Genomic DNA, 24,028 nt, shown 5'->3' on the forward strand with positions numbered 1-24,028 from the left:
TGGTCCAACTAAAATTGATTTGACATGGAACAAAAACATTTCACTACTATACCATATTTTAATCGTTTCTAAATGGTATATGATGAAGCAGCTAGGTTAGGTGACTATTGCTGCCCAAACCTGACTAAAGAACCTAGAAAATCTTTATTATACAGTCACCAAACAATGAAGTAGATGTGAAAACAGGCAGGATGTTTCACTATTAAATACATTTTATTACACAAGCGAACAATGACAGTCTGGCCTTTTCACAGAAAGACAACTCTGAACATCTCATTGTGGGTCTTCTGGTTGGTCAGTAAAGCAGAGAGACATGTAGTCTCAGCAGCTCCTTACTGCAGAGTGTGTCTAAAGACCGATATATTGGACAGCTAGATACTTCCTTCCCCACCATTAGTCCCCCTCCCATCTCTCCTCCTCCTCTCTCCTCAGCCCCAGTTGTGTTGGTCTTCCTCTGTGGTGGTCAGTATGTCAGTAACCAGGCCGGTGCCAATAGTTTTGTTGCCATCTCTGAGAGTGAACCGTTGACCTTTCTCCAGAATCATAGGCTGGCGCAGCGTGAGGGTCAGAGATGTGTCTTCACCTGGCATCACCATGTCCTGTTAGAGAGAGGAGAAGAGGGTCAGTCTTTCCTCAAAGAAGTTAAAGCATAGCCCTGGACTATGGTGAACACTTTATTTTAGAATACACAAATCACATCAGGGAAAAAGATTGACCATTTCCAAAGGTGACAGATGGACACATACCTTGTCTCCTGCCAGGGAGACCCTGCATGCCATGTCCCAGGTGAGTGAGAACATGACTGGCATGAAGTTACTGACAAAGGGCTTGTGTCTGCCCCCCTCCTCCTTACTCAGAACATAGACCTGGGATGAAGAGATGTTTTAATGACAGATTATACATTAATTCCAATTAAAGAACACATATCCTAACCTTGGACTACTAGAACAATTCACTAGTACATAAATAATTACCAAATATACCACAGCTGTATACAGACAGACATGGGCCACAAATAATACAATAGTTGTGGACAGACATGCGTTTTACAAACTTTTCCAAAGAGTTAAAGTCAAATTTAAACCGCTGAATAGAAGCAAATTATTTCAGAAGACAGTATTACTGGTAGTACTAGACTACATCACTACGCATACCGTACACCAACAGTTCCTCTAGCACTGCTAGCTGAAGATACAGGCCTGGACTTTATTTACGACGTGATACACAGGCCTGGACTTTATTTACGACGTGATAGACAGGCCTGGGCTTTATTTACGACGTGATACACAGGCCTGGACTTTATTTACGACGTGATACACAGGCCTGGACTTTATTTACGACGTGATACACAGGCCTGGACTTTATTTACGACGTGATACACAGGCCTGGACTTTATTTACGACGTGATACACAGGCCTGGACTTTATTTACGACGTGATACACAGGCCTGGACTTTATTTACGACGTGATACACAGGCCTGGACTTTATTTACGACGTGATACACAGGCCTGGACTTTATTTACGACGTGATACACAGGCCTGGACTTTATTTACGACGTGATACACAGGCCTGGACTTTATTTACGACGTGATACACAGGCCTGGACTTTATTTACGACGTGATACACAGGCCTGGACTTTATTTACGACGTGATACACAGGCCTGGACTTTATTTACGACGTGATACACAGGCCTGGACTTTATTTACGACGTGATACACAGGCCTGGGCTTTATTTACGACGTGATACACAGGCCTGGGCTTTATTTACGACGTGATACACAGGCCTGGGCTTTATTTACGACGTGATACACAGGCCTGGGCTTTATTTACGACGTGATACACAGGCCTGGGCTTTATTTACGACGTGATAGACAGGCCTGGGCTTTATTTACGACGTGATACACAGGCCTGGGCTTTATTTACGACGTGATACACAGGCCTGGGCTTTATTTACGACGTGATACACAGGCCTGGACTTTATTTACGACGTGATACACAGGCCTGGACTTTATTTACGACGTGATACACAGGCCTGGACTTTATTTACGACGTGATACACAGGCCTGGACTTTATTTACGACGTGATACACAGGCCTGGACTTTATTTACGACGTGATACACAGGCCTGGACTTTATTTACGACGTGATACACAGGCCTGGACTTTATTTACGACGTGATACACAGGCCTGGACTTTATTTACGACGTGATACACAGGCCTGGACTTTATTTACGACGTGATACACAGGCCTGGACTTTATTTACGACGTGATACACAGGCCTGGACTTTATTTACGACGTGATACACAGGCCTGGACTTTATTTACGACGTGATACAGGCCTGGGCCTTATTTATGATATGACACACAGACCTGGACCTTATGACATGATACTGACCTGGGCCTGGACTTTCTGGTGAGGCTGGATGGAGCCTGGTTTGCTCATCACCATCCCTCTCCTAATGTCCTCCCTCTTCAGCCCTCGGACCAGAGCCCCCAGGTTATCTCCTGCCTCCGCTCTGTCCAGAGACTGATGGAACATCTCAATGCCTGGGGAGGAGAGCGGGGGAGCGAGGGAACAAAAGAGAGGGTGAAAGGAGAACAATTAGACTCAGAATGTTGATGTGTTTGGAGGTTTTGGATGGAGTTGAGGGGTTACCAGAGGGATATTTTGGGTAACTCTGTCCAGTAGTCTTATTAGTGGGTAATTGGTGCAAGAAGTGCAGTGGAGAAACTGTTGTAGTTGTAACTTGGTGTTAGAGCTAGTTCTGTCACTACACTGTACTAGGGGTTAGGGCTAGTTCTGTCACTACACTGTACTAGGGGTTAGGGCTAGTTCTGTCACCACTCTGTACAGGGGTTAGGGCTAGTTCTGTCACTACACTGTACTAGGGGTTAGGGCTAGTTCTGTCACTACACTGTACTAGGGGTTAGGGCTAGTTCTGTCACTACACTGTACAAGGGGTTAGGGCTAGTTCTGTCACTACACTGTACTAGGGGTTAGGGCTAGATCTGTCACTACACTAGAGGTTAGGACTAGTTCTGTCACTACACTGTATTAGGGGTTAGGGCTAGTTCTGTCACTACACTGTATTAGGGGTTAGGGCTAGTTCTGTCACTACACTGTACTAGAGGTTAGGGCTAGATCTGTCAGTATACTGTATTAGGGGTTAGGGCTAGATCTGTCAGTATACTGTACTAGGGGTTAGGACTAGTTCTGTCACCACTCTGTACTAGAGGTTAGGACTAGTTCTGTCACCACTCTGTACTAGGGGTTAGGACTAGTTCTGTCAGTATACTGCACTAGGGGTTAGGGATAGTTTTCACTACACTGTACTAGGGGTTAGGACTAGTTCTGTCAGTATACTGCACTAGGAGTTAGGGCTAGTTCTGTCACCACTCTGTACTAGGGGTTAGGGCTAGTTCTGTCACCACTCTGTACTAGGGGTTAGGGCCAGTTCTGTCACTACACTGTACTAGGGGTTAGGGCTAGTTCTGTCACTACACTGTACTAGGGGTTAGGACTAGTTCTGTCAGTATACTGCACTAGGGATAGTTCTGTCACCACTCTGTACTAGGGGTTAGGGCTAGTTCTGTCACTACAATGCACTAGGGGTTAGGGCTAGTTCTGTCACTACACTGCACTAGGGGTTAGGGCTAGTTCTTTCACTACACTGTACTAGGGGTTAGGGCTAGTTCTGTCACTACACTGTACTAGAGGTTAGGGCTAGTTCTGTCAGTATACTGCACTAGGGGTTAGGGCTAGATCTGTCACTACTCTGTACTAGGGGTTAGGGCTAGTTCTGTCACTACTCTGTACTAGGGGTTAGGGCTAGTTCTGTCACTACTCTGTACTAGGGGTTAGGGCTAGATCTGTCACTACACTGTACTAGGGGTTAGGGCTAGTTTTGTCACTATACTGCACTAGGGGTTAGGGCTAGATCTGTCACTACACTGTACTAGGGGTTAGGGCTAGTTCTTTCACTACACTGTACTAGGGATAGTTCTGTCACCACTCTGTACTAGTTCTGTCACCACTGTACTAGGGGTTAGGGCTAGTTCTGTCACTATACTGTACTACGGGTTAGGGCTAGTTATTTCACTACACTGTACTAGGGATAGTTCTGTCACCACTCTGTACTAGGGGCTAGTTCTGTCACTACACTGCACTAGGGGTTAGGGCTAGTTCTGTCACTACACTGTACTAGGGGTTAGGACTAGTTCTGTCAGTATACTGTACTAGAGGTTAGGGCTAGTTCTGTCACTACACTGTATTAGGGGTTAGGGCTAGTTCTGTCAGTATACTGTACTAGAGGTTAGGGCTAGTTCTGTCACTACACTGTATTAGGGGTTAGGACTAGTTCTGTCAGTATACTGTACTAGAGGTTAGGGCTAGTTCTGTCACTACTCTGTACTAGAGGTTAGGACTAGTTCTGTCACCACTCTGTACTAGCGGTTAGGACTAGTTCTGTCGCTATACTGTACTAGGGATAGTTCTGTCACTACACTGTACTAGGGGTTAGGGCTAGTTCTGTCAGTATACTGCACTAGGGGTTAGGGCTAGTTCTTTCACTACACTGTACTAGGGATAGTTCTGTCACCACTCTGTACTAGAGGTTAGGGCTAGTTCTGTCACCACTCTGTACTAGGGGTTAGGGCTAGTTCTGTCACTATACTGTACTAGGGATAGTTCTGTCACTACACTGTACTAGGGATAGTTCTATCACTACTCTGTACTAGGGGTTAGGGCTAGATCTGTCACTACACTGTACTAGGGGTTAGGGCTAGTTCTGTCACTATACTGCACTAGGGGATAGGGCTAGTTCTGTCACTACTCTGTACTAGGGGTTAGGGCTAGTTATTTCACTACACTGGACTAGGGATAGTTCTGTCACCACTCTGTACTAGGGGTTAGGGCTAGTTCTGTCACTATACTGCACTAGAGGTTAGGGCTAGTTCTGTCACTACACTGCACTAGAGGTTAGGGCTAGTTAAGTCAGTATACTGCACTAGGGGTTAGGACTAGTTCTGTCAGTATAGTGTACTAGGGGTTAGGACTAGTTCTGTCACCACTCTGTACTAGAGGTTAGGACTAGATCTGTCACCACTCTGTACTAGAGGTTAGGGCTAGTTCTGTCACCACTCTGTACTAGGGGTTAGGGCTAGTTCTGTCACTACACTAGAGATTAGGGCTAGTTCTTTCACTACACTGTACTAGGGATAGTTCTGTCATCACTCTGTACTAGGGGTTAGGGCTAGTTCTGTCACTACACTGTACTAGGGATAGTTCTATCACCACTCTGTACTAGAGGTTAGGGCTAGTTCTGTCACTACACTGTACTAGGGATAGTTCTGTCACCACTCTGTACTAGGGGTTAGGACTAGTTCTGTCACTACACTGCACTAGGGGTTAGGGCTAGATCTGTCACTACACTGTACTAGGGGTTAGGGCTAGTTCTGTCACTATACTGCACTAGGGGATAGGGCTAGTTCTGTCACCACTCTGTACTAGGGGTTAGGGCTAGTTCTTTCACTACACTGTACTAGGGGTTAGGGCTAGTTCTGTCAGTACTCTGTACTAGAGGTAAACTAGTTCTGTCACTACACTGTACTAGAGGTTAGGACTAGTTCTGTCACCACTCTGTACTAGAGGTTAGGACTAGATCTGTCACCACTCTGTACTAGAGGTTAGGGCTAGTTCTGTCATCACTCTGTACTAGGGGTTAGGGCTAGTTCTGTCACTACACTGTACTAGGGATAGTTCTGTCACTACACTGTACTAGGGATAGTTCTATCACCACTCTGTACTAGAGGTTAGGGCTAGTTCTGACTACACTGTACTAGGGATAGTTCTGTCACCACTCTGTACTAGGGGTTAGGACTAGTTCTGTCACTACACTGCACTGCACTAGGGGTTAGGGCTAGTTCTGTCACTATACTGCACTAGGGGATAGGGATAGTTCTGTCACTACTCTGTACTAGGGGTTAGGGCTAGTTATTTCACTACACTGTACTAGGGATAGTTCTGTCACCACTCTGTACTAGGGGTTAGGGCTAGTTCTGTCAGTATACTGCACTAGGGGTTAGGACTAGTTCTGTCAGTATACTGTACTAGAGGTTAGGGCTAGTTCTGTCACTACACTGTATTAGGGGTTAGGGCTAGTTCTGTCAGTATAGTGTACTAGGGGTTAGGACTAGTTCTGTCACCACTCTGTACTAGAGGTTAGGACTAGTTCTGTCACCACTCTGTACTAGAGGTTAGGACTAGTTCTGTCACCACTCTGTACTAGAGGTTAGGACTAGTTCTGTCACCACTCTGTACTAGAGGTTAGGACTAGTTCTGTCACCACTCTGTACTAGAGGTTAGGACTAGTTCTGTCACCACTCTGTACTAGAGGTTAGGACTAGTTCTGTCACCACTCTGTACTAGGGGTTAGGGCTAGTTCTGTCAATACACTGCACTAGAGGTTAGGGCTAGTTCTGTCACTACACTGTACTAGGGATAGTTCTATCACCACTCTGTACTAGAGGTTAGGGCTAGTTCTGTCACTACACTGCACTAGGGGTTAGGACTAGTTCTGTCAGTATACTGCACTAGGGGTTAGGGATAGTTTTCACTACACTGTACTAGGGGTTAGGACTAGTTCTGTCAGTATACTGCACTAGGAGTTAGGGCTAGTTCTGTTACCACTCTGTACTAGGGGTTTGGGATAGTTCTGTCACCACTCTGTACTAGGGATAGTTCTGTCACCACTCTGTACTAGGGGTTAGGGCTAGTTCTGTCACCACTCTGTACTAGGGGTTAGGGCCAGTTCTGTCACTACACTGTACTAGGGGTTAGGGCTAGTTCTGTCACTACACTGTACTAGGGGTTAGGACTAGTCCTGTCACTACACTGTACTAGGGATAGTTCTGTCACCACTCTGTACTAGGGGTTAGGGCCAGTTCTGTCACTACACTGCACTAGGGGTTAGGGCTAGTTCTGTCACCACTCTGTACTAGAGGTTAGGACTAGTTCTGTCACCACTATGTACTAGGGGTTAGGACTAGTTCTGTCAGTATACTGCACTAGGGATAGTTCTGTCACCACTCTGTACTAGGGGTTAGGGCTAGTTCTGTCACTACAATGCACTAGGGGTTAGGGCTAGTTCTGTCACTACACTGCACTAGGGGTTAGGGCTAGTTCTTTCACTACACTGTACTAGGGGTTAGGGCTAGTTCTGTCACTACACTGTACTAGAGGTTAGGGCTAGTTCTGTCAGTATACTGCACTAGGGGTTAGGGCTAGATCTGTCACTACTCTGTACTAGGGGTTAGGGCTAGTTCTGTCACTACTCTGTACTAGGGGTTAGGGCTAGTTCTGTCACTACTCTGTACTAGGGGTTAGGGCTAGATCTGTCACTACACTGTACTAGGGGTTAGGGCTAGTTCTTTCACTACACTGTACTAGGGATAGTTCTGTCACCACTCTGTACTAGAGGTTAGGGCTAGTTCTGTCACCACTGTACTAGGGGTTAGGGCTAGTTCTGTCACTATACTGTACTACGGGTTAGGGCTAGTTATTTCACTACACTGTACTAGGGATAGTTCTGTCACCACTCTGTACTAGGGGCTAGTTCTGTCACTACACTGCACTAGGGGTTAGGGCTAGTTCTGTCACTACACTGTACTAGGGGTTAGGACTAGTTCTGTCAGTATACTGTACTAGAGGTTAGGGCTAGTTCTGTCACTACACTGTATTAGGGGTTAGGGCTAGTTCTGTCAGTATACTGTACTAGAGGTTAGGGCTAGTTCTGTCACTACACTGTATTAGGGGTTAGGACTAGTTCTGTCAGTATACTGTACTAGAGGTTAGGGCTAGTTCTGTCACTACACTGTATTAGGGGTTAGGGCTAGTTCTGTCAGTATACTGTACTAGGGGTTAGGACTAGTTCTGTCACCACTCTGTACTAGAGGTTAGGACTAGTTCTGTCACCACTCTGTACTAGCGGTTAGGACTAGTTCTGTCACTATACTGTACTAGGGATAGTTCTGTCACTACACTGTACTAGGGGTTAGGGCTAGTTCTGTCAGTATACTGCACTAGGGGTTAGGGCTAGTTCTTTCACTACACTGTACTAGGGGTTAGGGCTAGATCTTTCACTACACTGTACTAGGGATAGTTCTGTCACCACTCTGTACTAGGGGTTAGGGCTAGTTCTGTCACTATACTGTACTAGGGGTTAGGACTAGTTATTTCACTACACTGTACTAGGGATAGTTCTGTCACCACTCTGTACTAGTCCTAACCCCTAGTTCTGTCACTACACTGTACTAGGGGTTAGGGCTAGTTCTGTCAGTATACTGCACTAGGGGTTAGGGCTAGTTCTTTCACTACACTGTACTAGGGATAGTTCTGTCACCACTCTGTACTAGGGGTTAGGGCTAGTTCTGTCACTATACTGTACTAGGGGTAAGGACTTGTTATTTCACTACACTGTACTAGGGATAGTTCTGTCATCACTCTGTACTAGGGGTTAGGGCTAGTTCTGTCACTACACTGTACTAGGGATAGTTCTGTCACTACACTGTACTAGGGATAGTTCTATCACTACTCTGTACTAGGGGTTAGGGCTAGATCTGTCACTACACTGTACTAGGGGTTAGGGCTAGTTCTGTCACTATACTGCACTAGGGGATAGGGCTAGTTCTGTCACTACTCTGTACTAGGGGTTAGGGCTAGTTATTTCACTACACTGGACTAGGGATAGTTCTGTCACCACTCTGTACTAGGGGTTAGGGCTAGTTCTGTCACTACACTGTACTAGGGGTTAGGGCTAGTTCTGTCAGTACTCTGTACTAGAGGTAAACTAGTTCTGTCACTACACTGTACTAGAGGTTAGAACTAGTTCTGTCACTACACTGCACTAGAGGTTAGGGCTAGTTCTGTCACTACACTGCACTAGAGGTTAGGGCTAGTTAAGTCAGTATACTGCACTAGGGGTTAGGACTAGTTCTGTCAGTATAGTGTACTAGGGGTTAGGACTAGTTCTGTCACCACTCTGTACTAGGGGTTAGGACTAGATCTGTCACCACTCTGTACTAGAGGTTAGGGCTAGTTCTGTCACAAGTCTGTACTAGGGGTTAGGGCTAGTTCTGTCACTACACTAGAGATTAGGGCTAGTTCTGTCACTACACTGTACTAGGGATAGTTCTGTCACCACTCTGTACTAGGGGTTAGGACTAGTTCTGTCACTACACTGCACTAGGGGTTAGGGATAGTTCTGTCACTACTCTGTACTAGGGGTTAGGGCTAGATCTGTCACTACACTGTACTAGGGGTTAGGGCTAGTTCTGTCACTATACTGCACTAGGGGATAGGGCTAGTTCTGTCACTACACTGGACTAGGGATAGTTCTGTCACCACTCTGTACTAGGGGTTAGGGCTAGTTCTTTCACTACACTGTACTAGGGGTTAGGGCTAGTTCTGTCAGTACTCTGTACTAGAGGTAAACTAGTTCTGTCACTACACTGTACTAGAGGTTAGGACTAGTTCTGTCACCACTCTGTACTAGAGGTTAGGACTAGATCTGTCACCACTCTGTACTAGAGGTTAGGGCTAGTTCTGTCATCACTCTGTACTAGGGGTTAGGGCTAGTTCTGTCACTACACTGTACTAGGGATAGTTCTGTCACTACACTGTACTAGGGATAGTTCTATCACCACTCTGTACTAGAGGTTAGGGCTAGTTCTGACTACACTGTACTAGGGATAGTTCTGTCACCACTCTGTACTAGGGGTTAGGACTAGTTCTGTCACTACACTGCACTGCACTAGGGGTTAGGGCTAGTTCTGTCACTATACTGCACTAGGGGATAGGGCTAGTTCTGTCACTACTCTGTACTAGGGGTTAGGGCTAGTTATTTCACTACACTGTACTAGGGATAGTTCTGTCACCACTCTGTACTAGGGGTTAGGGCTAGTTCTGTCAGTATACTGCACTAGGGGTTAGGACTAGTTCTGTCACCACTCTGTACTAGAGGTTAGGACTAGTTCTGTCACCACTCTGTACTAGAGGTTAGGACTAGTTCTGTCACCACTCTGTACTAGGGGTTAGGGCTAGTTCTGTCAATACACTGCACTAGAGGTTAGGGCTAGTTCTGTCACTACACTGTACTAGGGATAGTTCTATCACCACTCTGTACTAGAGGTTAGGGCTAGTTCTGTCACTACACTGCACTAGGGGTTAGGACTAGTTCTGTCACTATACTGTACTAGGGATAGTTCTGTCACCACTCTGTACTAGAGGTTAGGGCTAGTTCTGTCACTACACTGCACTAGGGGTTAGGGCTAGTTCTGTCACTACACTGTACTAGGGGTTAGGGCTAGTTCTGTCAGTATACTGCACTAGGGGTTAGGGCTAGTTCTGTCACTACACTGCACTTGGGGTTAGGACTAGTTCTTTCACTACACTGTACTAGGGGTTAGGGCTAGTTCTGTCAGTATACTGCACTAGGGGTTAGGGATAGTTCTGTCACCACTCTGTACTAGGGGTTAGGGCTAGTTCTGTCACTATACTGTACTAGGGGTTAGGGCTAGTTATTTCACTACACTGTACTAGGGATAGTTCTGTCACCACTCTATACTAGTCCTAACCCCTAGTTCCGTCACTACACTGTACTAGGGACAGTTCTGTCATCACTCTGTACTAGGGGTTAGGGCTAGTTCTGTCACTACACTGTACTAGGGATAGTCCTGTCACCACTCTGTACTAGGGGTTAGGGCTAGTTCTGTCACCACACTGTACTAGGGGTTGGGGCTAGCTCTGTCACCACTATGTTCTAGGGGTTAGGGCTAGTTCTGTCATCACTCTGTTCTAGGGGTTAGGGCTAGTTCTGTCATCACTCTGTTCTAGGGGTTAGGACTAGTTCTGTCACCACTCTGTACTAGGGGTTAGGACTAGTTCTGTCCGTACACTGTACTAGAGGTTAGGGCTAGTTCTGTCACCACTCTGTACTAGGGGTTAGGGCTAGTTCTGTCACTACACTGCTCTAGGGGTTAGGGCTAGTTCTGTCACTACACTAGAGGTTAGGGCTAGTTCTGTCACTACACTGTACTAGGGGTTAGGGCTAGTTCTGTCACTACACTGTACTAGGGATAGTTCTATCACCACTCTGTACTAGAGGTTAGGGCTAGTTCTGTCACTACACTGTACTAGGGATAGGTCTGTCACCACTCTGTACTAGGGGTTAGGACTAGTTCTGTCACAACACTAGGGGTTAGGACTAGTTCTGTCACCACTCTGTACTAGGGGTTAGGGCTAGTTCTGTCAATACACTGCACTAGGGGTTAGGGCTAGTTTTGTCAGTATACTGTATTAGGGGTTAGGGCTAGTTCTGTCAGTATAGTGTACTAGGGGTTAGGACTAGTTCTGTCACCACTCTGTACTAGAGGTTAGGACTAGTTCTGTCACCACTCTGTACTAGAGGTTAGGACTAGTTCTGTCACCACTCTACTAGAGGTTAGGACTAGTTCTGTCACCACTCTGTACTAGAGGTTAGGACTAGTTCTGTCACCACTCTGTACTAGAGGTTAGGACTAGTTCTGTCACCACTCTGTACTAGCGGTTAGGACTAGTTCTGTCAGTATTCTGTACTAGCGGTTAGGACTAGTTCTGTCAGTATTCTGTACTAGGGATAGTTCTGTCACTACACTGTACTAGGGGTTAGGGCTAGTTCTGTCAGTATACTGCACTAGGGGTTAGGGCTAGTTCTTTCACTACACTGTACTAGGGGTTAGGGCTAGTTCTGTCACTACACTGCACTAGAGATTAGGGCTAGTTCTTTCACTACACTGTACTAGGGATAGTTCTGTCACCACTCTGTACTAGGGGTTAGGGCTAGTTCTGTCACTATACTGTACTAGGGGTTAGGACTAGTTATTTCACTACACTGTACTAGGGATAGTTCTGTCATCACTCTGTACTAGGGGTTAGGGCTAGTTATGTCACTACACTGTACTAGGGATAGTTCTATCACCACTCTGTACTAGAGGTTAGGGCTAGTTCTGTCACTACACTGTACTAGGGATAGTTCTGTCACCACTCTGTACTAGGGGTTAGGACTAGTTCTGTCACTACACTGCACTAGGGGTTAGGGCTAGTTCTGTCACTATACTGCACTAGGGGATAGGGCTAGTTCTGTCACTACTCTGTACTAGGGGTTATGGCTAGTTCTTTCACTACACTGTACTAGGGATAGTTCTGTCATCACTCTGTACTAGGGGTTAGGGATAGTTCTGTCACTACACTGTACTAGGGATAGTTCTGTCACCACTCTGCACTAGGGGTTAGGACTAGTTCTGTCACCACTCTGTACTAGGGGTTAGGGCTAGTTCTGTCAATACACTGCACTAGGGGTTAGGGCTAGTTCTGTCACTACACTGCACTAGGGGTTAGGACTAGTTCTGTCACTATACTGTACTAGGGATAGTTCTGTCACCACTCTGTACTAGGGGTTAGGGCTAGTTCTGTCACTACACTGCACTAGGGGTTAGGGCTAGTTCTTTCACTACACTGTACTAGGGGTTAGGGCTAGTTCTGTCAGTATACTGCACTAGGGGTTAGGGCTAGTTCTGTCACTACACTGCACTAGGGGTTAGGACTAGTTCTTTCACTACACTGTACTAGGGGTTAGGGCTAGTTCTGTCAGTATACTGCACTAGGGGTTAGGGCTAGTTCTGTCACCACTCTGTACTTGGGGTTAGGGCTAGTTCTGTCACTATACTGTACTAGGGGTTAGGACTAGTTATTTCACTACACTGTACTAGGGATAGTTCTGTCATCACTCTTTACTAGGGGTTAGGGCTAGTTCTGTCACTACACTGTACTAGGGATAGTTCTGTCACTACACTGTACTAGGGATAGTTCTGTCACCACTCTGTACTAGGGGTTAGGACTAGTTCTGTCACTACACTGCACTAGGGATTAGGGCTAGTTCTGTCACTATACTGCACTAGGGGATAGGGCTAGTTCTGTCACTATACTGCACTAGGGGATAGGGCTAGTTCTGTCACTACTCTGTACTAGGGGTTATGGCTAGTTATTTCACTACACTGTACTAGGGATAGTTCTGTCACCACTCTGTACTAGGGGTTAGGGCTAGTTCTGTCACTACACTGTACTAGGGATAGTTCTGTCACTACACTGTACTAGGGATAGTTCTGTCACCACTCTGCACTAGGGGTTAGGGCTAGTTCTGTCACTATACTGTACTAGGGATAGTTCTATCACCACTCTGTACTAGAGGTTAGGGCTAGTTCTGTCACTATACTGTACTAGGGGTTAGGACTAGTTATTTCACTACAATGTACTAGGGATAGTTCTGTCATCACTCTGTACTAGGGGTTAGGGCTAGTTCTGTCACTACACTGTACTAGGGATAGTTCTGTCACTACACTGTACTAGGGATAGTTCTATCACCACTCTGTACTAGAGGTTAGGGCTAGTTCTGTCACTACATTGTACTAGGGATAGTTCTGTCACCACTCTGTACTAGGGGTTAGGACTAGTTCTGTCACTACACTGCACTAGGGTTTAGGGCTAGTTCTGTCACTATACTGCACTAGGGGATAGGGCTAGTTCTGTCAGTATACTGCACTAGGGGTTAGGGCTAGTTCTTTCACTACACTGTACTAGGGGTTAGGGCTAGTTCTGTCACTACACTGTACTAGGGATAGTTCTGTCACCACTCTGTACTAGAGGTTAGGGCTAGTTCTGTCACCACTCTGTACTAGGGGTTAGGGCTAGTTCTGTCACTATACTGTACTAGGGGTTAGGACTAGTTATTTCACTACACTGTACTAGGGATAGTTCTGTCATCACTCTGTACTAGGGGTTAGGGCTAGTTCTGTCACTACACTGTACTAGGGATAGTTCTGTCACTACACTGTACTAGGGATAGTTCTATCACCACTCTGTACTAGAGGTTAGGGCTAGTTCTGTCACTACACTGCACTAGGGGTTAGGGCTAGTTCTGTCACTATACTGCACTAGGGGATAGGGCTAGTTCTGTCACTACTCTGTACTAGGGGTTATGGCTAGTTATTTCACTACACTGTACTAGGGATAGTTCTGTCACCACTCTGTACTAGGGGTTAGGGCTAGTTCTGTCACTACACTGTACTAGGGGTTAGGGCTAGTTCTGTCAGTACGCTGTACTAGAGGTTAGGACTAGTTCTGTCACTACACTGTACTAGGGGTTAGGGCTAGTTCTGTCACTACACTGCACTAGAGGTTAGGGCTAGTTCTGTCACTACACTGCACTAGAGGTTAGGGCTAGTTCTGTCACTACACTGCACTAGGGGTTAGGGCTAGTTAAGTCAGTATACTGCACTAGGGGTTAGGACTAGTTCTGTCAGTATACTGTACTAGAGGTTAGGGCTAGTTCTGTCACTACACTGTATTAGGGGTTAGGGCTAGTTCTGTCAGTATAGTGTACTAGGGGTTAGGACTAGTTCTGTCACCACTCTGTACTAGAGGTTAGGACTAGTTCTGTCACCACTCTGTACTAGAGGTTAGGACTAGTTCTGTCACCACTCTGTACTAGAGGTTAGGACTAGTTCTGTCACCACTCTGTACTAGCGGTTAGGACTAGTTCTGTCAGTATTCTGTACTAGAGGTTAGGGCTAGTTCTGTCACTATACTGTACTAGGGATTAGGGCTAGTTCTTTCACTACACTGTACTAGGGATAGTTCTGTCACCACTCTTTACTAGAGGTTAGGGCTAGTTCTGTCACCACTCTGTACTAGGGGTTAGGGCTAGTTCTGTCACTATACTGTACTAGGGGTTAGGACTAGTTATTTCACTACACTGTACTAGGGATAGTTCTGTCATCACTCTGTACTAGAGGTTAGGGCTAGTTCTGTCACTACATTGTACTAGGGATAGTTCTGTCACCACTCTGTACTAGGGGTTAGGACTAGTTCTGTCACTACACTGCACTAGGGTTTAGGGCTAGTTCTGTCACTATACTGCACTAGGGGATAGGGCTAGTTCTGTCAGTATACTGCACTAGGGGTTAGGGCTAGTTCTTTCACTACACTGTACTAGGGGTTAGGGCTAGTTCTGTCACTACACTGCACTAGAGATTAGGGCTAGTTCTTTCACTACACTGTACTAGGGATAGTTCTGTCATCACTCTGTACTAGGGGTTAGGGCTAGTTCTGTCACTACACTGTACTAGGGATAGTTCTGTCACTACACTGTACTAGGGATAGTTCTATCACCACTCTGTACTAGAGGTTAGGGCTAGTTCTGTCACTACACTGCACTAGGGGTTAGGGCTAGTTCTGTCACTATACTGCACTAGGGGATAGGGCTAGTTCTGTCACTACTCTGTACTAGGGGTTATGGCTAGTTATTTCACTACACTGTACTAGGGATAGTTCTGTCACCACTCTGTACTAGGGGTTAGGGCTAGTTCTGTCACTACACTGTACTAGGGGTTAGGGCTAGTTCTGTCACTACACTGTACTAGAGGTTAGGACTAGTTCTGTCACTACACTGTACTAGGGGTTAGGGCTAGTTCTGTCACTACACTGCACTAGGGGTTAGGGCTAGTTCTGTCACTACACTGCACTAGAGGTTAGGGCTAGTTCTGTCACTACACTGCACTAGGGGTTAGGGCTAGTTAAGTCAGTATACTGCACTAGGGGTTAGGACTAGTTCTGTCAGTATACTGTACTAGAGGTTAGGGCTAGTTCTGTCACTACACTGTATTAGGGGTTAGGGCTAGTTCTGTCAGTATAGTGTACTAGGGGTTAGGACTAGTTCTGTCACCACTCTGTACTAGAGGTTAGGACTAGTTCTGTCACCACTCTGTACTAGAGGTTAGGACTAGTTCTGTCACCACTCTGTACTAGAGGTTAGGACTAGTTCTGTCACCACTCTGTACTAGCGGTTAGGACTAGTTCTGTCAGTATTCTGTACTAGGGGTTAGGGCTAGTTCTGTCACTATACTGTACTAGGGATAGTTCTGTCACTACACTGTACTAGGGGTTAGGGCTAGTTCTGTCAGTATACTGCACTAGGGGTTAGGGCTAGTTCTGTCACTACACTGCACTAGGGATTAGGGCTAGTTCTTTCACTACACTGTACTAGGGATAGTTCTGTCACCACTCTTTACTAGAGGTTAGGGCTAGTTCTGTCACCACTCTGTACTAGGGGTTAGGGCTAGTTCTGTCACTATACTGTACTAGGGGTTAGGACTAGTTATTTCACTACACTGTACTAGGGATAGTTCTGTCATCACTCTGTACTAGGGGTTAGGGATAGTTCTGTCACTACACTGTACTAGGGATAGTTCTGTCACCACTCTGCACTAGGGGTTAGGACTAGTTCTGTCACCACTCTGTACTAGGGGTTAGGGCTAGTTCTGTCAATACAATGCACTAGGGGTTAGGACTAGTTCTGTCACTATACTGTACTAGGGATAGTTCTGTCACCACTCTGTACTAGGGGTTAGGGCTAGTTCTGTCACTACACTGCACTAGGGGTTAGGGCTAGTTCTTTCACTACACTGTACTAGGGGTTAGGGCTAGTTCTGTCAGTATACTGCACTAGGGGTTAGGGCTAGTTCTGTCACTACACTGCACTAGGGGTTAGGACTAGTTCTTTCACTACACTGTACTAGGGGTTAGGGCTAGTTCTGTCAGTATACTGCACTAGGGGTTAGGGCTAGTTCTGTCACCACTCTGTACTTGGGGTTAGGGCTAGTTCTGTCACTATACTGTACTAGGGGTTAGGACTAGTTATTTCACTACACTGTACTAGGGATAGTTCTGTCATCACTCTTTACTAGGGGTTAGGGCTAGTTCTGTCACTACACTGTACTAGGGATAGTTCTGTCACTACACTGTACTAGGGATAGTTCTGTCACCACTCTGTACTAGGGGTTAGGACTAGTTCTGTCACTACACTGCACTAGGGATTAGGGCTAGTTCTGTCACTATACTGCACTAGGGGATAGGGCTAGTTCTGTCACTACTCTGTACTAGGGGTTATGGCTAGTTATTTCACTACACTGTACTAGGGATAGTTCTGTCACCACTCTGTACTAGGGGTTAGGGCTAGTTCTGTCACTACACTGTACTAGGGGTTAGGGCTAGTTCTGTCAGTACTAGAGGTTAGGACTAGTTCTGTCACTACACTGTACTAGAGGTTAGGACTAGTTCTGTCACTACACTGTACTAGGGGTTAGGGCTAGTTCTGTCACTAGACTGCACTAGAGGTTAGGGCTAGTTCTGTCACTACACTGCACTAGAGGTTAGGGCTAGTTCTGTCACTACACTGCACTAGGGGTTAGGGCTAGTTAAGTCAGTATACTGCACTAGGGGTTAGGACTAGTTCTGTCAGTATACTGTACTAGAGGTTAGGGCTAGTTCTGTCAGTATAGTGTACTAGGGGTTAGGACTAGTTCTGTCACCACTCTGTACTAGAGGTTAGGACTAGTTCTCTCACCACTCTGTACTAGCGGTTAGGACTAGTTCTGTCAGTATTCTGTACTAGGGGTTAGGGCTAGTTCTGTCACTATACTGTACTAGGGATAGTTCTGTCACTACACTGTACTAGGGGTTAGGGCTAGTTCTGTCAGTATACTGCACTAGGGGTTAGGGCTAGTTCTGTCACTACACTGCACTAGGGATTAGGGCTAGTTCTTTCACTACACTGTACTAGGGATAGTTCTGTCACCACTCTTTACTAGGGGTTAGGGCTAGTTCTGTCAGTATACTGCACTAGGGGTTAGGGCTAGTTCTTTCACTACACTGTACTAGGGGTTAGGGCTAGTTCTGTCACTACAATGTACTAGGGATAGTTCTGTCATCACTCTGTACTAGGGGTTAGGGCTAGTTCTGTCACTACACTGTACTAGGGATAGTTCTGTCACTACACTGTACTAGGGATAGTTCTATCACCACTCTGTACTAGAGGTTAGGGCTAGTTCTGTCACTACATTGTACTAGGGATAGTTCTGTCACCACTCTGTACTAGGGGTTAGGACTAGTTCTGTCACTACACTGCACTAGGGTTTAGGGCTAGTTCTGTCACTATACTGCACTAGGGGATAGGGCTAGTTCTGTCACTACTCTGTACTAGGGGTTATGGCTAGTTATTTCACTACACTGTACTAGGGATAGTTCTGTCACCACTCTGTACTAGGGGTTAGGGCGAGTTCTGTCACTACACTGTACTAGGGGTTAGGGCTAGTTCTGTCAGTACTCTGTACTAGAGGTTAGGACTAGTTCTGTCACTACACTGTACTAGAGGTTAGGACTAGTTCTGTCACTACACTGTACTAGGGGTTAGGGCTAGTTCTGTCACTACACTGCACTAGAGGTTAGGGCTAGTTCTGTCACTACACTGCACTAGAGGTTAGGGCTAGTTCTGTCACTACACTGCACTAGGGGTTAGGGCTAGTTAAGTAAGTATACTGCACTAGGGGTTAGGACTAGTTCTGTCAGTATACTGTACTAGAGGTTAGGGCTAGTTCTGTCACTACACTATTAGGGGTTAGGGCTAGTTCTGTCACTATACTGTACTAGGGGTTAGGACTAGTTATTTCACTACACTGTAATAGGGATAGTTCTGTCATCACTCTGTACTAGGGGTTAGGGCTAGTTCTGTCACTACACTGTACTAGGGATAGTTCTATCACCACTCTGTACTAGAGGTTAGGGCTAGTTCTGTCACTACACTGTACTAGGGGTTAGGACTAGTTCTGTCACTACACTGCACTAGGGGTTAGGGCTAGTTCTGTCACTATACTGCACTAGGGGATAGGGCTAGTTCTGTCACTACTCTGTACTAGGGGTTACGGCTAGTTATTTCACTACACTGTACTAGGGATAGTTCTGTCACCACTCTGTACTAGGGGTTAGGGCTAGTTCTGTCACTACACTGTACTAGGGGTTAGGGCTAGTTCTGTCAGTACTAGAGGTTAGGACTAGTTCTGTCACTACACTGTACTAGAGGTTAGGACTAGTTCTGTCACTACACTGTACTAGGGGTTAGGGCTAGTTCTGTCACTACACTGCACTAGAGGTTAGGGCTAGTTCTGTCACTACACTGCACTAGAGGTTAGGGCTAGTTCTGTCACTACACTGCACTAGGGGTTAGGGCTAGTTAAGTCAGTATACTGCACTAGGGGTTAGGACTAGTTCTGTCAGTATACTGTACTAGAGGTTAGGGCTAGTTCTGTCACTACACTGTATTAGGGGTTAGGGCTAGTTCTGTCAGTATAGTGTACTAGGGGTTAGGACTAGTTCTGTCACCACTCTGTACTAGAGGTTAGGACTAGTTCTGTCACCACTCTGTACTAGAGGTTAGGACTAGTTCTGTCACCACTCTGTACTAGAGGTTAGGACTAGTTCTGTCAGTATTCTGTACTAGGGGTTAGGGCTAGTTCTGTCACTATACTGTACTAGGGATAGTTCTGTCACTACACTGTACTAGGGGTTAGGGCTAGTTCTGTCAGTATACTGCACTAGGGGTTAGGGCTAGTTCTGTCACTACACTGCACTAGGGGTTAGGGCTAGTTCTGTCACTACACTGCACTAGGGATTAGGGCTAGTTCTGTCACTACTCTGCACTAGGGATTAGGGCTAGTTCTGTCACTACTCTGTACTAGGGGTTAGGGCTAGTTATTTCACTACACTGTACTAGGGATAGTTCTGTCACCACTCTGTACTAGGGGTTAGGGCTAGTTCTGTCAGTATACTGCACTAGGGGTTAGGACTAGTTCTGTCACCACTCTGTACTAGAGGTTAGGACTAGTTCTGTCACCACTCTGTACTAGAGGTTAGGACTAGTTCTGTCACCACTCTGTACAAGGGGTTAGAGCTAGTTCTGTCAATACACTGCACTAGAGGTTAGGGCTAGTTCTTTCACTACACTGTACTAGGGGTTAGGGCTAGTTCTGTCAGTATACTGCACTAGGGGTTAGGGCTAGTTCTGTCACTACACTGCACTTGGGGTTAGGACTAGTTCTTTCACTACACTGTACTAGGGGTTAGGGCTAGTTCTGTCAGTATACTGCACTAGGGGTTAGGGATAGTTCTGTCACCACTCTGTACTAGGGGTTAGGGCTAGTTCTGTCACTACACTGTACTAGGGATAGTCCTGTCACCACTCTGTACTAGGGGTTAGGGCTAGTTCTGTCACCACACTGTACTAGGGGTTGGGGCTAGTTCTGTCACCACTATGTTCTAGGGGTTAGGGCTAGTTCTGTCATCACTCTGTTCTAGGGGTTAGGGCTAGTTCTGTCATCACTCTGTTCTAGGGGTTAGGACTAGTTCTGTCGCCACTCTGTACTAGGGGTTAGGACTAGTTCTGTCCGTACACTGTACTAGAGGTTAGGGCTAGTTCTGTCACCACTCTGTACTAGGGGTTAGGGCTAGTTCTGTCACTACACTGCTCTAGGGGTTAGGGCTAGTTCTGTCACTACACTAGAGGTTAGGGCTAGTTCTGTCACTACACTGTACTAGGGGTTAGGGCTAGTTCTGTCACTACACTGTACTAGGGATAGTTCTATCACCACTCTGTACTAGTGGTTAGGGCTAGTTCTGTCACTACACTGTACTAGGGATAGGTCTGTCACCACTCTGTACTAGGGGTTAGGACTAGTTCTGTCACAACACTAGGGGTTAGGACTAGTTCTGTCACCACTCTGTACTAGAGGTTAGGACTAGTTCTGTCACCACTCTGTACTAGGGGTTAGGGCTAGTTCTGTCAATACACTGCACTAGGGGTTAGGGCTAGTTCTGTCAGTATACTGTACTAGAGGTTAGTGCTAGTTCTGTCACTACACTGTATTAGGGGTTAGGGCTAGTTCTGTCAGTATAGTGTACTAGGGGTTAGGACTAGTTCTGTCACCACTCTGTACTAGAGGTTAGGACTAGTTCTGTCACCACTCTGTACTAGAGGTTAGGACTAGTTCTGTCACCACTCTACTAGAGGTTAGGACTAGTTCTGTCACCACTCTGTACTAGAGGTTAGGACTAGTTCTGTCACCACTCTGTACTAGCGGTTAGGACTAGTTCTGTCAGTATTCTGTACTAGCGGTTAGGACTAGTTCTGTCAGTATTCTGTACTAGGGATAGTTCTGTCACTACACTGTACTAGGGGTTAGGGCTAGTTCTGTCACTACACTGTACTAGGGATAGTCCTGTCACCACTCTGTACTAGAGGTTAGGACTAGTTCTGTCACCACTCTGTACTAGAGGTTAGGACTAGTTCTGTCACCACTCTGTACTAGCGGTTAGGACTAGTTCTGTCAGTATTCTGTACTAGGGGTTAGGACTAGTTCTGTCACTATACTGTACTAGGGATAGTTCTGTCACTACACTGTACTAGGTGTTAGGGCTAGTTCTGTCAGTATACTGCACTAGGGGTTAGGGCTAGTTCTGTCACTACACTGCACTAGGGGTTAGGGCTAGTTCTGTCACTACACTGCACTAGGGATTAGGGCTAGTTCTTTCACTACACTGTACTAGGGATAGTTCTGTCACCACTCTTTACTAGAGGTTAGGGCTAGTTCTGTCACCACTCTGTACTAGGGGTTAGGGCTAGTTCTGTCAGTATACTGCACTAGGGGTTAGGGCTAGTTCTTTCACTACACTGTACTAGGGGTTAGGGCTAGTTCTGTCACTACACTGCACTAGAGATTAGGGCTAGTTCTTTCACTACACTGTACTAGGGATAGTTCTGTCACCACTCTGTACTAGAGGTTAGGGCTAGTTCTGTCACCACTCTGTACTAGGGGTTAGGGCTAGTTCTGTCACTATACTGTACTAGGGGTTAGGACTAGTTATTTCACTACACTGTACTAGGGATAGTTCTGTCATCACTCTGTACTAGGGGTTAGGGCTAGTTCTGTCACTACACTGTACTAGGGATAGTTCTGTCACTACACTGTACTAGGGATAGTTCTATCACCACTCTGTACTAGAGGTTAGGGCTAGTTCTGTCACTACATTGTACTAGGGATAGTTCTGTCACCACTCTGTACTAGGGGTTAGGACTAGTTCTGTCACTACACTGCACTAGGGTTTAGGGCTAGTTCTGTCACTATACTGCACTAGGGGATAGGGCTAGTTCTGTCACTACTCTGTACTAGGGGTTATGGCTAGTTATTTCACTACACTGTACTAGGGATAGTTCTGTCACCACTCTGTACTAGGGGTTAGGGCGAGTTCTGTCACTACACTGTACTAGGGGTTAGGGCTAGTTCTGTCAGTACTCTGTACTAGAGGTTAGGACTAGTTCTGTCACTACACTGTACTAGAGGTTAGGACTAGTTCTGTCACTACACTGTACTAGGGGTTAGGGCTAGTTCTGTCACTACACTGCACTAGAGGTTAGGGCTAGTTCTGTCACTACACTGCACTACAGGTTAGGGCTAGTTCTGTCACTACACTGCACTAGGGGTTAGGGCTAGTTAAGTCAGTATACTGCACTAGGGGTTAGGACTAGTTCTGTCAGTATACTGTACTAGAGGTTAGGGCTAGTTCTGTCACTACACTGTATTAGGGGTTAGGGCTAGTTCTGTCAGTATAGTGTACTAGGGGTTAGGACTAGTTCTGTCACCACTCTGTACTAGAGGTTAGGACTAGTTCTGTCAGTATTCTGTACTAGGGGTTAGGGCTAGTTCTGTCACTATACTGTACTAGGGATAGTTCTGTCACTACACTGTACTAGGGGTTAGGGCTAGTTCTGTCAGTATACTGCACTAGGGGTTAGGGCTAGTTCTGTCACTACACTGCACTAGGGATTAGGGCTAGTTCTTTCACTACACTGTACTAGGGATAGTTCTGTCACTCACTACTGTCTACTAGGAGGTTAGGGCTAGTTCTGTCACTCACATCTGTACTAGGGGTTAGGGCTAGTTCTGTCACTATACTGTACTAGGGGTTAGGACTAGTTATTTCACTACACTGTACTAGGGATAGTTCTGTCATCACTCTGTACTAGGGGTTAGGGCTAGTTCTGTCACTACACTGTACTAGGGATAGTTCTGTCACTACACTGTACTAGGGATAGTTCTGTCACCACTCTGTACTAGGGGTTAGGGCTAGTTCTGTCACTACACTGCACTAGGGGTTAGGGCTAGTTCTGTCACTACACTGTACTAGGGGTTAGGGCTAGTTCTGTCAGTATACTGCACTAGGGGTTAGGGATAGTTCTGTCACCACTCTGTACTAGAGGTTAGGGCTAGTTCTGTCACCACTCTGTACTAGGGGTTAGGGCTAGTTCTGTCACTATACTGTACTAGGGGTTAGGACTAGTTATTTCACTACACTGTACTAGGGATAGTTCTGTCACCACTCTGTACTAGGGGTTAGGGCGAGTTCTGTCAGTACTCTGTACTAGAGGTTAGGACTAGTTCTGTCACTACACTGTACTAGAGGTTAGGACTAGTTCTGTCACCACACTGTACTAGGGGTTAGGGCTAGTTCTGTCACTACACTGCACTAGGGGTTAGGGCTAGTTCTGTCACTACACTGTACTAGGGGTTAGGGCTAGTTCTGTCAGTATACTGCACTAGGGGTTAGGGATAGTTCTGTCACCACTCTGTACTAGAGGTTAGGGCTAGTTCTGTCACCACTCTGTACTTGGGGTTAGGGCTAGTTCTGTCACTATACTGTACTAGGGGTTAGGACTAGTTATTTCACTACACTGTACTAGGGATAGTTCTGTCACCACTCTGTACTAGGGGTTAGGGCGAGTTCTGTCACTACACTGTACTAGGGGTTAGGGCTAGTTCTGTCAGTACTCTGTACTAGAGGTTAGGACTAGTTCTGTCACTACACTGTACTAGAGGTTAGGACTAGTTCTGTCACTACACTGTACTAGGGGTTAGGGCTAGTTCTGTCACTACACTGCACTAGAGGTTAGGGCTAGTTCTGTCACTACACTGCACTAGAGGTTAGGGCTAGTTCTGTCACTACACTGCACTAGGGGTTAGGGCTAGTTCTGTCACTACACTGCACT

The 24,028-nt window shown here is 46.2% G+C and overlaps 1 protein-coding gene across 1 annotated transcript in view; it reads right to left on the reverse strand.

Moving 5' to 3' along the window:
- Window positions 1-194: 194 nt before the first annotated feature.
- LOC106606385 (elongation factor Tu, mitochondrial) overlaps window positions 195-24,028 on the reverse strand; it is a 54,738-nt gene continuing 30,904 nt past the window's right edge. The window contains exons 8-10 of the mRNA XM_045715714.2: window positions 2,401-2,552; window positions 747-866; window positions 195-599 (exon numbers count right to left, since the gene is read on the reverse strand). Coding sequence (XP_045571670.1) covers window positions 429-599; window positions 747-866; window positions 2,401-2,552 — 443 coding nt within the window. The 3' untranslated portion in view covers window positions 195-428. The remainder of the gene's footprint in view (window positions 600-746; window positions 867-2,400; window positions 2,553-24,028) is intronic.

Source organism: Salmo salar, chromosome 03 (assembly GCF_965601325.2).
Source record: "Salmo salar chromosome 03, fSalSal1, whole genome shotgun sequence".
Lineage (NCBI taxonomy): Eukaryota > Metazoa > Chordata > Actinopteri > Salmoniformes > Salmonidae > Salmo > Salmo salar.